At 44.6% G+C, this 14,788-nt stretch overlaps 1 protein-coding gene and 1 long non-coding RNA gene across 3 annotated transcripts in view; both read right to left on the reverse strand.

Annotated features, from left to right (window-relative positions):
* BMP1 (bone morphogenetic protein 1) overlaps positions 1 to 10,357 on the reverse strand; it is a 198,854-nt gene extending 188,497 nt beyond the window's left edge. For both annotated transcript variants that reach the window (XM_032229024.1, XM_032229025.1), the window contains exon 1: positions 10,095 to 10,357. In XM_032229024.1, the coding sequence (XP_032084915.1) occupies positions 10,095 to 10,242 (148 nt within the window). In that variant the 5' untranslated portion in view covers positions 10,243 to 10,357. The remainder of the gene's footprint in view (positions 1 to 10,094) is intronic.
* Positions 10,358 to 10,418: 61 nt separating this feature from the next.
* On the reverse strand, positions 10,419 to 11,787 carry LOC116516994. Its single transcript, XR_004256411.1, has 2 exons — positions 10,965 to 11,787; positions 10,419 to 10,576 (listed from the first exon to the last, which is right to left on the reverse strand). It is a non-coding gene; the product is annotated as an uncharacterized LOC116516994 (long non-coding RNA).
* Positions 11,788 to 14,788: the final 3,001 nt, after the last annotated feature.

Here is a 14,788-nt window from a genome sequence, read left to right on the forward strand (position 1 = left end):
TGTATAAACAGAGGGATAGAATCAAGATCACGTGAAGGGTTAAGACCACTTTTTAAGGCCTTGGTAAGGCCACACTTGGAATACTGCATCCAGTTTTGTTGTAATGATGTAAAAAACATGTTGAGGCTCTGGAAAGAGTGCAGAGAAGAGCAACCAAGATGATTAGGAGACGGGAGACTAAAACATATGAAGAACGGTTGCAGGAACTGGATATGTCTAGTTTAATGAAAAAAAGGACTAGGGGAGACATGATAGCAGTGTTCCAATATCTCAGGGGCTGCCACAAAGAAGAGGGAGTCAAACTATTCTCCAACGCACCTGAGGGCTGGACAAGAAGCAATGGGTGGAAACTAATCAAGGAGAGAAGCAACTTAGAACTAAGGAGAAATTTCCTGACAGTTAGAACAATGAACCAGTGGAACAACTTGCCTCCAGAAGTTGTGAATGCTCCAACGCTGGAAGTTTTTAAGAAGAGATTGGACAACCATTTGTCTGAAGTGGTGTAAGGTTTCCTGCCTAAGCAGGGGGTTGGACTAGAAGACCTCCAAGGTCCCTTCCAAATCTCTCATTCTATTCTATTCTATTCTATTCTATAAGATGTGGTGTCATAACATCCAGCACTTAAACTGACGTTGCAAGGTCCAATCCGGCTCGGTCCCCAGGACCAAAAGGTTGATTCATCCAAGTTTTCGGACTTATGCTGCAGCTCATCCTTAGGGAACTTCTGTCCTTCAGAAGAGAGAGAGAGGTTCTGGAGAAAGACACGTTCCCTGAAGATGGGTTCCAGAATGACTCCAAAAGCTCAGAAGACTAAACCTCTTGTCCTGGGGACTGACCCAAATTGGATTCTGCAATATTATCCTGGCTCATGTATATTTGTCTTCACTCATTAAAATAATGTGATGGATATCTTTAAAAATGGCAAGACGCTGTTCTAACCTAGGCTCTCCAAAAGCAGAAGCCGATTCCTTGTTCCCAATAAAACCCCTTTTATTTAGGTTAAAGGGAATTCCTCTCCAGCAAAGTCCCAGCCAACAATCTTTCAAAAGATTTCAACACTAAAGACCTTTATTAGGCTTGGAGAGCTGCCAGGCCGATATCTTCCAAACACCACACTGTAGCAGCAAGTACTTGGCAAGCAGTCAGGAACAGATCTTCCCCCTAATGAATTGAACTAATTGTCTCCTGCAAACTCCACTCCCCTTTCACTCCTCTTTATTCCCTGTGGGAGGGGCCATTCACCGTCCACCTGTGCCGTTACTCTGGAGTCAGCCCTTGTTCCTTAGCTGTTTCCTACTCCTGGCAGCTTTGCACATGAGCACATAGGGAACAGGCTCCAGCTGCTCTTCTGCCCCACTGATCTCCGACTCCGAAGGCAGCTGATAACTGTTGGATGGCCCTGGCCCTATCTCTGCATCCAATGCAGAGCCTTTCCTAGACTCCAGGACTGGCCCATGTTCCTCTCCAACCTCCTCACTGTCTGAGTCTGCTCCACTAGTGGGCCACAACAGACTCCTATGGTAATACGTTAATAGGGTCAGGCTATCATAAACACCCAATGTCAGTTATAAATAATCCTTCAATAATTTTTAAATAAATAAATGCAGGTAGTCCTCAACTTAAACCATTTGTTTACTGAGAGTTCACAATTAGAACGACACTGAAAAAAAGTGACTTATGACTGTTTTCCACACGTACATCGATTAGGTAGGAGCCATGGTGGCGCAGTGGTTAGAATTCAGTATTGCAGGCTAATTCTGCCAAATGCAGCAGTTCGATCACGACCGGCTCAAGGTTGACAGCCTCCCATCCTTTCAATTTCTGTAAAATGAGGACCCAGATTGTTGGGGGGCAAGAGGCTTAGAGAGGGCTGTAAAGCACGGTGAAGCGGTATATAAGTCTAAGTGCTATAGCTGTCTCCATTACAATCATTGCAACATCACCATGGTGACGCGATCAAAATTTGGATGCTTGTTAACTGGTTCATATTTATGATGGTTGCAGTGTCCCAGGGTTGTGAGATCACATTTTGCGACTTTCTGACAAGCAAAATCAATGGAGGAAGCCCGATTCACTTAATGATCACATGATTCATTTAACAACCTCAGGGATTCACTTAACAACTGTGGCAAAAAGGTCATAAAATGAGGCAAAACTAACTTAACCTATGTCTTGCAAAACAATGGAAATTTTAGGCTCAAGTGGTCGTAAGTTGAGGATTATCTCTAAATATAACATTGCTGTGATGGAAATCTGAAAGCTCCCGAAGGAGTAGGATGTGCGAGCTAAGAATAAATTGTATTCTTTATACAGCCCTTGTGCTCTGCTCAGACCTTCCAAAAATATAAAATACACTGATTCAGAAAGCTTACTGCTAGTTGTACAACCAGGGTGAAACATTATGACAGCTGACACGATATCAGTGTTCCAATATTTGAGGTGAGTGTTCCATTATTGGAGATTTTAAAGAAGAGATTGGACAACCATTTGTCTGAAATGGTATAGAGTTTCTTGTCTGAGCATGGGGTTGAACTAGAAGACCTCCAAGGTCCCTTCCAACTCTGTTATTCTGGTACTAGCTGGATACCCGTACTCTGCTACGAACTACTTAGCATCAGAGTGTTTTTCAGGTGGGGAGGGGGAGTAGAATGTCTAAACACCCAGACTGCAGGCCGGATGACTCACGCACTGGCCACGCTCACACCCAAGTGGCAGTTGGAACAGAGTTCTTTTTAGTGGGGAGGGAAAGTAGAACATCTAACTCCTTAGCATCAGAGCGCGTTAATAATAATATAAGAAATACGTATATTCTATAATTCTATTATTGTTTTGTTTTAAAAAGATGGCTATCTTTTTATTGTACTTCATTACCTCTTATAACATGGCATAAATATTCTAGCACTTCTAATAATTTCTTCTCACCAGATTGGAATCCAGACACTTCAGCAAATATGTGTTCAAGTACAAGAAAAAACAATTCATTCTGATGGCCTGACAGTCCAAACAGGATTTCTCAACCCTTGGCCACTTTAAACGGTGTGTGGACTTCAAATCCCCGAATTCCCTAGCCAGCCCCAGGACAATTGGTCTATAAGCATGGATCAAGCAGTTTAAGCAGAAATAAAACTCTTTTTTTTGAAGATTTTTTTATTTTTTAAATGAACACAAACAGACAAAAACAAAAAACACAAAGCCATCTTCCATTACAAATTGTAGAAAGCGTGACGGTTGGTTACAAAAACTTCGGTGCGTCCCTTCTACAGTCATCACCTATAATTCATATCGAATCACATAGTATTAAATCAAATATGCAGTATTTATATACATTGCTTTCATCATACCTCAGCCTTCATTGGACTGTAACTGTTTTTACATCCTTTTATATGAAATATTCCAATTTAGAGCAAAACCACATAATGGCATTCCATTAACTCCTCCCAACATCCTACAATAAAATGGCATCTTTATAACATGTTCTAAATAAAAAAATTGATTATGTTTAATTTCTAAACTTCCTTTCATAGTCTCCATTTGCTATTTATATAAAATTTCCTCTTAACAAACCTATACATATATATGCATTATTATCATTATCAATCATTTATTTAACTATAACCATTATCACTTCATTTTATACATAATACTCTAAATTTAACTAAATTTTACTTAATTTTTATTATCAGCTTTCATTACATCAACCTGTGTCTTTCCAGTAATAGTGCAGTCTTATGTCTCTTGCCATTTGTAGCATTAGCATTCTGATCAATTTCTTTGTAAGTCTTATATAGACTTCTCTTCGCAAGTTATTGTTCATTTCATTTCTTATGTAAACTCTTAAATGCTTTTGTATTTACATAACTTAGTCGAGGCTATGGTCTTTCCAATTGCAATGCATGGCTGTGAAAGTTGGACCATAAGGAAGGCTGAATGCCAAAGAATGGAGGCCTTTGAACTAAGGTGCTGGAGAAGTCTCCTTTGAGTCCCTTAGATTGCAAGGCGATCCAACCGGTCAGTCCTAGAGGAGATCAACCCTGACTGCTCTTTAGAAGGCCAGATCCTGAAGATGGAACTCAAATACTTTGGCCACCTAATGAGAAGGAAGGACTCCCTGGGGAAGAGCCTAATGCTGGGAAAGATGGAGAGCAAAAGAAGAAGGGGACGACAGAGAATGAGGTGACTGGATGGAGTCACTGAAGCAGTAGGCGTGAACTTCAATGGACTCCAGAGGATGGTAGAGGACAAGAAAGCCTGCAGGAATGTTGTCCATGGGGTCAGGATGGGTCCGACATGATTTTGCAACTAACAACAAGAAACTTAGAAAACTCAGGTCTCCTCTGACTCTTCCCAGAATATCATGGCGGAGGGAAAATTTCACTTCCCAAAGGAATGCTTTGAATGCCGTCAAATCTGCATATGTGAGCTCATTTGTATTTAAATAGACAGTAGTTCTCGGACTGACTGAAGAGCCATAAATCAGGATATTAATGAACTACACAAATGAGGATTTCTGAATGCTTTTTGATAAGATATTGTTTTCCACTATAGGGAATTAACAAACCCCGTTTCATTTAAATGCCATATCTTTGGGCACATTAACATTGGCATCATTGAGAGGATCTGCACAAGTTGCTGTCCTGCGTGCAGACAATTGCTGGATTTTTTTTAAAATGTCCATTTAAGGTTATCACTGGATGTCTCTTCAGTACCCCAAATTATTTCCATAAAACCTGCTAAGATTTCACTGACATTTGCGTAAAACACTACTGCGCGCTGTTTTAAAAAGCCTGGATTATTGTTAAGTGTTAAAAACAATAATAGGTGCTCACCCAATTAAAATTAACAGAACAGAATTACAGAGTTGGAAGGGACCTTGGAGGTCTTCTAGTCCAACCCCCTGCTCAAACAGAAAACCCTGTAACATTTCAGACAACCAGTTATAGCAATAGCAATAGCAATAGCAGTAGACTTATATACCGCTTCATAGGCCTTTCAGGCCTCTCTAAGCGGTTTACAGAGAGTCAGCATATTGCCCCCAACAATCTGGGTCCTCATTTTACCCACCTCGGAAGGATGGAAGGCTGAGTCAACCCTGAGCCGGTGAGATTTGAACCGCTGACCTGCTGATCTAGCAGTAGCCTGCAGTGCTGCATTTAACCACTGCGCCACCTTGGCTCAAGAGATTGTCCAATCTCTTCTTAAAAACATCCAGTGCTGGAGAATTCATAACTTCTGGAGGTAAGCTGCTCCACTGATTAATTGTTCTCACTGTCAGGAAATTTCTCCTCAGTTCTAAGTTGCTTCTCTCTTTGTTTAGTTTCCACCCATTGCTTCTTGTCCTGCCCTCAGGTGCCTTGGAGAATAGCTTGACTCCCTCTTCTTTGTGGCAGCCCCTGAGATATTGGAAGACTGCTATCATGTCTCCCCTAGTCCTTCTTTTCATTAAACTAGACATACCCAATTCCAGCAACAGTTCTTCATATGTTTTAACCTCCCATCCCCTACTCATCTTTGTTGCTCTTCTCTGCACTCTTTCTAGAGCCTCAACATGCCTATCACAATACAGTTAACTTTTGGAAATGCCAGTCCTGCTCCAGAAGCAAACAGCTTCTTGTTCGCACTGGATGCTGTCTTCCAGTAAGAAATGTTACTGGCCCGGCTTATACAAATACTAAATCCTAATTCGGATCCTTCAAATCAGCAATTTTGCTTTAAAAGAGTGGAGTTAGATTTGGAAATCACTTCTGGATTTTGTGTTTGTGATGGGGGGTGGAAATGAAACTTTGATTTTTTGCTGATTAGATAGCTTTGTTGTTCTAGAAATGGCTAGTCTAGATTATTGTGTAAAAGTAAAACCTTGAGGCTGCAATGTTATTATCTTCTACTGTGTTAAAGAGAGTCATTGCTTCTCCTTCTACCCACACTTTCTTCTTTCCCCCTTTTCCTCTCCTAGTTTCCCACAGTTTTCTTTTTCTGTGTATTAATTCAATTAATTAAAAAAATGTTAAACACCAAACAAAAGAATGGAGATGTAAGTCCTATCCCATACAACGTCTTTCACAAGTTTCAGATCCGGAAACAAACAAATCATATTGTTTTTAACTACTGGGGCTAGAAATTCCATAGGAGATAAAACCCAGAGAGGTTGTTATTAAAGAATAAGTTCTAACTGAAGATTGCATGACACATAAATTGTTCTAAATTCCCAGACTGCAATCTTAAGCACGCATAAATGGGAGTAGCCACCAAACATGACTAGGAATTCATGTGGCCTGCAGGCAGTGAATTATGCGCTTCAGTTCAGCAGAGATGAAATACAGAAAATAAACTTTTTCTCAAAGGGTGTCTTCAGATTACAGGTAACTCCTCAATTTATGACCACAACTGAGCCCCAACTTTCTGTCGCTAAGTGAGACCTTTGTTAAGTGAGCTTTGCCCCATTTTATAACCTTCCCTGCCACAGATGTTAAGCGAATCACCGCAGTTGCTCCGTAACAAAAGTTGGACTTTGCAAGTCAGAAAGTCACAAAAGACCCCAGGACACTACAGCCGTCATAAATATGAGTCAGTTGCCAAGCATCTGAACTTTGGTCACATGACTGTAACGGTGCTAAGTGTGAAAAACGGTCATGAGTCCATTTTTTTCACTGCCTTTGTAACTTTGAATGGCCACTAAATAAACAGTTGTAGGTCGAGAACTATCTAGACCAGTGTTTCTCAAGCTTGTCAACTTGAAGATGTCCGGACTTCAACTCCCAAAATTCCCCAGCCAGCATTCGCTGGCTGGGGAATTCTGGGAGTTGAAGTCCGGACATCTTCAAGTTGACAAGCTTGAGAAACACTGATCTAGACTTAAAAGGCCAACACTGAATATATCTATTTGGAAATAAATCACAGCAATTTCAGTGCACTTCGCTTTCAGGGGATGAAAAAATAATCAAAGTTACAACATATTATCTGATTATTTATGTTTTGGAATCAGGAGAAAGCCTTCAGAGTATTGATTTCTTTGAAATCATTACGGCTTATATCAGAATCCTAGGAGAGAACAGGATCTGCATACACTTTGTAAATCTAGTAAAAGGATGAGGATCTATGCCCTGTATGTCTATAACTGCTTATCCCCCTGTAGGTTTCTTTGAATTTTTGTATGGGAAGGTAAAAATATAAAATATCAGTGTGTCCTAAGTCTACACGGAAATTGGTGTTGTCACTGCCCCAAAGTCTGCATCCATTTGGAGGCCTTCACCAAGTGAGACAAGATGCTGCTTGCACGCACTGTAACTGTGGGTAAACATGTAAATGTAATTACTTTATGCATTACTTAGGGACGCAGTGGCTCAGCAGCTAAGACACTGAGCTTGTCCATTAGAAAGGTCGGCAGTTCGAATCCATAGCACCGTGTAACGGAGTGAGCGCCACGTAATGGAGTGAGCTCCTGTTACTTGTCCCTTCTGCCAACCTCGCAGTTCGAAAGCATGTAAAAATTCAAGTAGAAAAACAGGGACCACCTTTAGTGGGAAGGTAACAGCGTTCTGTGTACCTTCGGCATTTAGAGATGTCAGCCACATGACCACAGAGATGTCTTTGGACAGCGCTGGCTCTTTGGCTTCGAAACGGACATGAACACCGCCCCCTGGAGTTGGGAATGACTAGCATATATGTGCGAGGGGAACCTTTACCTTTACCTTAATTATTTTTAAGCATTACTTATATAGACTACAGCTTTCTTCCGGCGCCTTAATGAATAATAGAACTTATATTTTTCTTATACTGCTTTTTTTCCCTGTTCAACCAGGTCTGTTTTTTTTCAGAGGCTGCCTGCAGTTTTCTGGGAAGATTTCACAAGAGGTTTGCCATTGCCTTCTTCCTAGGGCTGAGAGAAGGTGACTGGCCCAAGGTCTCTCAGCTGGCTTTATGCTCAAAGGCAGGACTAGAACTCACAGTAGTCACCTGGTTTCTAGTCCCATGCCTTAACCACTACACCAGACTGCCTCTATGCTGCTTAGGTACATTTTTTAAAAAAAGGCATTCCAAGATCATCTGAGAACAAATTCACAAATTCACTGCATTTTAGTATTTTTCTCCATCAGGAGCAAAATATCATTATCGCTGGCAGAGTAAGTGATTGGGGCTTGTAATTTTCTGCATGAATCCATTTAATTTAAATGTCCATTTAACTCGAAAGTTCTTCTTTTAAAAACTGACCTCCTGTCTCCCATATTCCTCTTTAGGGTACTACAGTTAATCCTCGACTTACAACAGTTCATTTAGTGACCATTCAAAGTTACAACAACTCTGAAAAAAGTAACTTATGACCATTTTTCACACTTACGGCCGTTGCAGTATCCCCACATTCAGGGGATCAAAATACAGACAGTAGGCACCTGACTCACCTTTATGACCATTGCAGTGTCCGGGAATCAGGTGATCCCCTTTTACGACCTTCTGACAAGCAAAGTCAATGGGGGAAGCCAGATTCACTTAAGAACTGTGCTATTTAACAACTGCAGTGATTCACTTAAGAACTGTGGCAAGAAAAGTTGTAAAATGGGGCAAAGCTCACTTAGTAAAGATCTCACTTAGCAACATAAATTTTGGGCTACAATTGTGGTACGTCAAGGACTCTTTGTCTTATTCAACCTCACCGACTCATTTCCATACTTGGACGGCTGTTTAATTTTGAGATGACTTGACACTTGCATGCATGTGAGTCTCTTCTTGGTACATCGCCTGCCAAGTTGGCCCTGTCAAAAGCCATTGAGGGTCTACCACTGATTGGCAGGATTAAACATGCGGTCCCACCGAGGTCAATTTCAACAGAATGAGATCAGTGAAGAAGATCTAGAGTCAGAGCCTTCGTTTGCGAAAGGGTCTCCAAAGTTATGAAACCGGATATGCCGCTCCAGAAATGTTGGCCTCAATCTCGCGCACTACGGGATGCTGCAATTATGGGTCACAGGTCCAACGAATATTAGTGCAGATATCTGATTAGCCCAGCCAAAACAGCCCTCTTTTTCAGATTTAGAGTGGCTGTATGAGCCACGCTACATGAGGGGGACAAAGAATCAGGAAAATTGCCATTTAGATAAATTTTAAAAAGCAGAAACACGGTGACTAAATACTTAAATGTTACAGGGGTTACTCTGCGGGCAATTACAGATTAGGTGGTCTCTGAGAAATCCTCCTGAAATTAAGAAACTGTTTTCTTTTGACAGCTACCTCTCTGCCAGGCCCTGTAAATCATTTGGCTGGGAAAGAGAAAATAAACTGAGAATCGGGGCAATTCCATCCCACAAACCTTCACTTTCTGAGCCCCGAACAGATGCACAATTGAAAGAAGATTCTGGCAACAGCTTCCCTTGCATTCCTGTTATATAGCATCCCTTGGCTTCCCCATCCACTATAAACATTCCCCCTTACAAAATAAGAGAGGTGGCCTCATTCCACAGCCCCAGGCACAAAGAGTCTCAAAACACACACACACACACAAACACACACACACACTTTTGTTTTAAAAATTTAAAAACCAGACGGGAGGAAAAGAAGCCAGAGAAACAACAACAATCTGAGAAACAACGACAATCAGTACGCCGCTAAGGGGAAGGTGTGGGGAGGAGGGGGGTTGCAAACACAACTTCTTGACAACTGTGGAGAGAAGAGTGGGATCCCAAGAGCCAACATACTTCTTAAAGGGCTGGAGTTTGGGAAGTCAAACCTTCTCCATCCAACTTTGAAATGAGTTCCTTTACACAAGGCCAGAGCGGAGATGGAGGGGGGGGGGGAGAAAGACTCTCCTCTTTTCTTTTGTCTGCAGGCTACCCTGCCAACCAGGCAGTGTGCATGACCCGGGTTCAAACAGACCCCCCCCCTCTTGTCCTTTCAGAGCCTCCGAGTGGCTGCTAGAGACACACAAAAGAGCACTGGCTCCCCCTTTTCGCCCACCTACCCCCCCAGTCATAAAAAACAAACAAACACACACATTTGCACAAGGAGGTGGCCACAAGAGAAGGAATGGCAGTGCTGGCAGTGCTCACTCGCTCACACACAGACACACTGCCCCCCCCACACCCTACTTTTCTTTCCCTCTGGCTTACCAGCTTTACAGGGGTCTTTATACTCAATTGCCTCCGTCTCCTCTTCTTCCTCTTCCAACACATCGCTGTAATCTTTAAAATCCAGGGCTTGTCCCAGGACCAGCACCAGGAAAGAAAGCAAAAGTAGCCCCCCTTTGAATGCCGACATGCTGGCAGGTCCCGGGAAATGCTCCACGGAACTGGAAACGGGAGGGGGGGAAAGAGAGAGAGGAAACAGGAGTGGGAAAGGGGAGGAGGAGGAGGAAGGGGGGGAGAGAAATGGAAAGAGATGGGGAGGTTCCCCCCCTCCTTTCTTTTCTTTTTCCTCCTTTCTTTCTCTCTCTCTCTCTCTCTCTCTCTCCTTCTCTCTCTTTCGCTCCCCCTCACTTTTTATTCTTTTTTTCTTTTAGGGAAATGAGATCTGGTGGAGGCGGGTTCAAGAACCGGAGCTCAGCCCCCTCTCCAAGCTGGAGGGTTTGATGATCACAGTACAACCCTGGGAACTGGGCCAGCCCCGGGGTTGGGGATGGGGGGGAGGAGATGAAAAAGGGGGAGAGAGAGAGAAAGAAAGAGAGAGAAAAGCTTTGGAGCTTCAGGGAGATGCTGCTGCCACTCATCCCCCCCCCCCCAACGCAGCACTTTGCCCGGCGCGGTCCAGCTTTCGTGGCTCGCCACAGCACGAGCGTCCGCGGAGGGAAGGTCGCGCGTGGGTGGGTGGGCGTGGAAGTCAGGAGAGGACACCCACCCACCCCCTTGCAAACTTTTCCCCCTCCCGTCCCCGGACTTTCTGTGGAAAGCAAGCTTGGGGGAGGGGAATCGCGGAGGGACCCCCCCCCCCAATCCACCCACCCTTCCTCCTCACCCCCCAACCGCCGCTCCCGTGTTTCTTACCTAGAGGGGAGACCCCTTTGCAAAAACTCCGCAAAAGTCGGGGGGAGCGAGGGCATCTTAGGACAGAGCGGAAGAGTTTGGCGGAGCCTGGATCCTTTCCAAGGGGGGGGGGGAGAGAAATATGGGCCGGGGGGTGGGTGGAAGGAGGAAGGAAAGCCTCGTGTCCCCCCCTCACTCAGCAGCATCCCCCCACCTTCCCAAATCCCGCCGTTTCCACGGAAAGAGGGGATGGAACCGAGGCCGGGCGCTTCCTGGGAAGGTAAGGTACACATGGGTCATTTCTATGGCCGGCCTGGGTCTCCCTGGGAGACCCCCCCAAAAAAAGCTGGCCAGAAGGGGAAATTGTCCTCCCGGCTGGGGAGCCCCCAACCACGCCTGCTTTTCTCGCCTTCCGAGGACGGGGGTCTTGCGGGAAGCTTCCCCCGGGGGCCGCCAGAGGGAGAAGAAGACCCCTCCTCCCTCCCGGGCAAAAGGAAGTTGAAAGGACCCCTGGCCGTATGGAAGGGCTTTCTGCGCCTCCCCTCCTCCCCGCGGGTCAGAAGCATCCCATCCACCCCCTCCGCGGAGCCGGCCCTGGGCATCGCCCTTCCCCAGCCTGGTGCCACGTGGACCGGAGCGGAGGGAACGCCTGGCCTCCTGTGGGTCCTGGTGGGCCCTTGGCTTCAGGGGGAAAGAGTTGGGTCCTTATGGGGCTTTGGAAGAGGGCTAGCTGGCTTTGAAACGCCAGCAAGAAGATCCTGTCTTGCTTGCTTTAATTATGTCTGTCTGTACCTATCTATCTGTCTGTCTGTCTGTCTGTCTATCTCTACCTACCTACCTACCTACCTACCTACTTTCTATATCTATCTGTCTGTCTTTCTGTCTGTCTGTCTACTTACCTACCTACTCATTTATTCATTCATTCATTCATTTCTTTTTTTCTTTCTTTCTTCTTTCTTCCTTCTTTCTTTTCTTTTCTTCTTTCTTCTTCCTTCTTTTTTCTTCCTCCTTCCTTCCTTCCTTCTTTCTTTCTTTCCTGCCCGTTTGGGCATAGGCATGCATTTGACTCAAGGTGGCTTAAAGGTAAAGGTACCTCTGCCACATACTGTATGCGCTAGTTGTTCCGGAACCTAGGGGGCGGTGCTCATCTCCGTTTCAAAGCCGAAGAGCCAGCGCTATCCAAAGATGTCTCTGTGGCCATGTGGTTAAACGCCAGAGGTGCACGGAACGCTGTTACCTTCTCACTAAAGGGGGTCCCTGTTTTTCTACTTGCATTTTCACCTGTTTTCAAACTGCTAGGTTGGCAGAAGCTGGGACAAGTAATGGGAGCTCACTCTATTATCCGGCACTTTACAGCCCTCTAAGCAGTTTACAGAGTCAGCATATTGCCACCCCCCCACCAACAATCTGGGTCCCCATTTTACCGACCTTGGAAGGATGGAAGGCTGAGTCAATCTTGAGCCTGGTGAAATTCGAACTGCCAAATTGTAGTCAGGTGGCAGTCAGGAGAAGTATCCTTCAGAACTGCACTCTAACCACTGCGACACCGTGGCTCATCATAAAAGAAAATAATCAAATAATAATTAATAAAATCGTACAGTAGCCACCCCACCCCTCACCCTGGTGACAACACATGACACGGGCCACTGAATGGGCTCCATCCTGCTCTGGGTTCCCCAAGCCTGTTGGCAGAACCAACCCTTCAGCATCTTCCGTAAGAGTGTCAGATGGGGGCCATTCTAATCTGGGGGAATGATGTGAGAGGGAGCCACCACGGAGAAGGCTCTCCTTCTGTGTCCCACCAGGTGTCTCTGGAACCAGCAACATTCCTTCCCTCCCCAGTCTAGTGGGTCGGATGGATGTGACCGGCAAGAGATGCTCACTCAGATAACCGGGTCCCAAGGCATGGAGGACTTTAAAGGTGACAACCGGCACCTTAAATTGCACCCGAAAGCAAAGCGGCAGCCAACGCAGCTTCCGCAGGAGAGGCGATACGTGCATCCCGAGGTGTGCACAAAACCATGCAGGCCGCTGCATTTTCCACCAACTGCCTACTGTAGACCTTGTGCGTTTCTTAAGAGGTCCGTAAAGGGGGCGTGCATAAGCGCAGCAGCATGTCTACTGTCTCTGTCCTACTGTCCCCATTTATATGTACTCATTTGATGTCTTTATGGCTATACATCCATTTATTTGTGCCATTTGTTCATGTGTCCATGTCTTATGTCTATACTGATACTTGTTTAATTGTACTTGTGGGCAATCAATCAATCAATCAATCAAATAATAAAATAATAATAAAATAATAATAAAATATAAAACAAAACAAAACAAAATAACAAAAATTAATAAAATAATAAAATAACAAAAAATAATAAAATAATAAAATAACAAAAAAATAATAAAATAACAAAAAATAATAAAATAACAAAAAATAATAAAATAACAAAATAATAATAAAATAAAATAAACTGGAGCTTCCGGATGCTCTTCAAAGGCAGCCCCATGTACAGCGTGTTGCATTAATCAACACAGGAAGTGACCGGCAATGACGGCAAGTTTTTTAGGCACTAAGTGCCCGAACCGGAATGCTCGCATGCATGTGCACATTGGAGCACTGGAAACCCAAAGGCTAGCTGGCCAGTGCGCATATGCGCACCGGCCATTTGATCTTCGGGTTTCCAGCGCTCCGTCATGCACGAAGACCAGCTGACTGGTGCCCATGTGTGTGCTGGAAACCCAAAGAGCAACTGGCGACGGTGCCTGTGCCCATAGAGAGGGTTCTGTGTGCCATCTCTGGCACACGTGCGATAGATTTGCCATCTCGGGACTAGGGCATAAGTGACTGTAAGTCACTAATGTTGGAAGATAAATAAGAAAAGACCAGCCAAGAGAAGGAGTGTGTATTCCTTTATTTTAGGGTTTGGGATGCAGGCAGCATGCAAGACCCCTTCCGCTCCTGTCTGTGGAAAAACCTCCTGGGAACCAGTGGCGAAAAGTTTGGGGGCCACTGTTTGACAGCAGGGGTGTCCGTCCTTGGCCGCTTGAAGACTTGTGGACATCAACTCCCAGAATTCCCCAGACAGCAGGGTTGGTATCGACTTCCCAACAATCTAGGTTACCCAACTAAGTAACATGGTTTAAGGCACTAGAAAGCAGGAGACCATGAGTTCAAATTGCACCTAGGCTATAAAAGTCAGCTAGGTGTCTTTGGGCCAACTACCTTCTCTCCAACCCACAGGCTCGTCGGGGGGAAAATACGAAGAATAAAGTGTGTTGGATATGTTTGTCACTTTTGAGTTATTTGTAAAAATGACAGAGGTGGGATGAAATATATCTATATCTTATATCTCATATCAATATCTATATATCAGTGGTGGGTTCCTACTGGTTTGGACCTGTTCGGCCGAACCCGTAGCGGTTTGGCGGCCTGGGTTGCTGGAATCGGCAGCGACCCAGACCTGCCACATCCCCCAAACTAGTCCCCTGGTTGGTGCCATCAGTGCCGTCATCTTGCATTTTGCTTCTGCACATGTGAAGAACAATTTTAATTGCACTGCGCATGTACGTGCTGCACGCATTAAGCGTGCACAAGAGCCAACCAGCAGTAATGCTTGTTGGAAACTACCACTGCTATCTATAAATCCATATCCATATCCATCCATCCATCCATCCCTCCTTCCCTCCCTCCCTCTCTCTCTCTCTCAAATTCACAAATAAGACTCTCGATTTTGCAGCTGCATTCAAAAGCTTTTGCAAGCCCCACAGGCAACAATAACACAAATTTGGACACTTTAGTAGGTGGGATTTCCCCATGCTTTACAAAGTATAGGAAGCCCTCAACTTAA

This window comes from Thamnophis elegans, chromosome 13 (genome assembly GCF_009769535.1).
Source record: "Thamnophis elegans isolate rThaEle1 chromosome 13, rThaEle1.pri, whole genome shotgun sequence".
NCBI classification, from domain to species: Eukaryota; Metazoa; Chordata; class Lepidosauria; order Squamata; family Colubridae; genus Thamnophis; species Thamnophis elegans.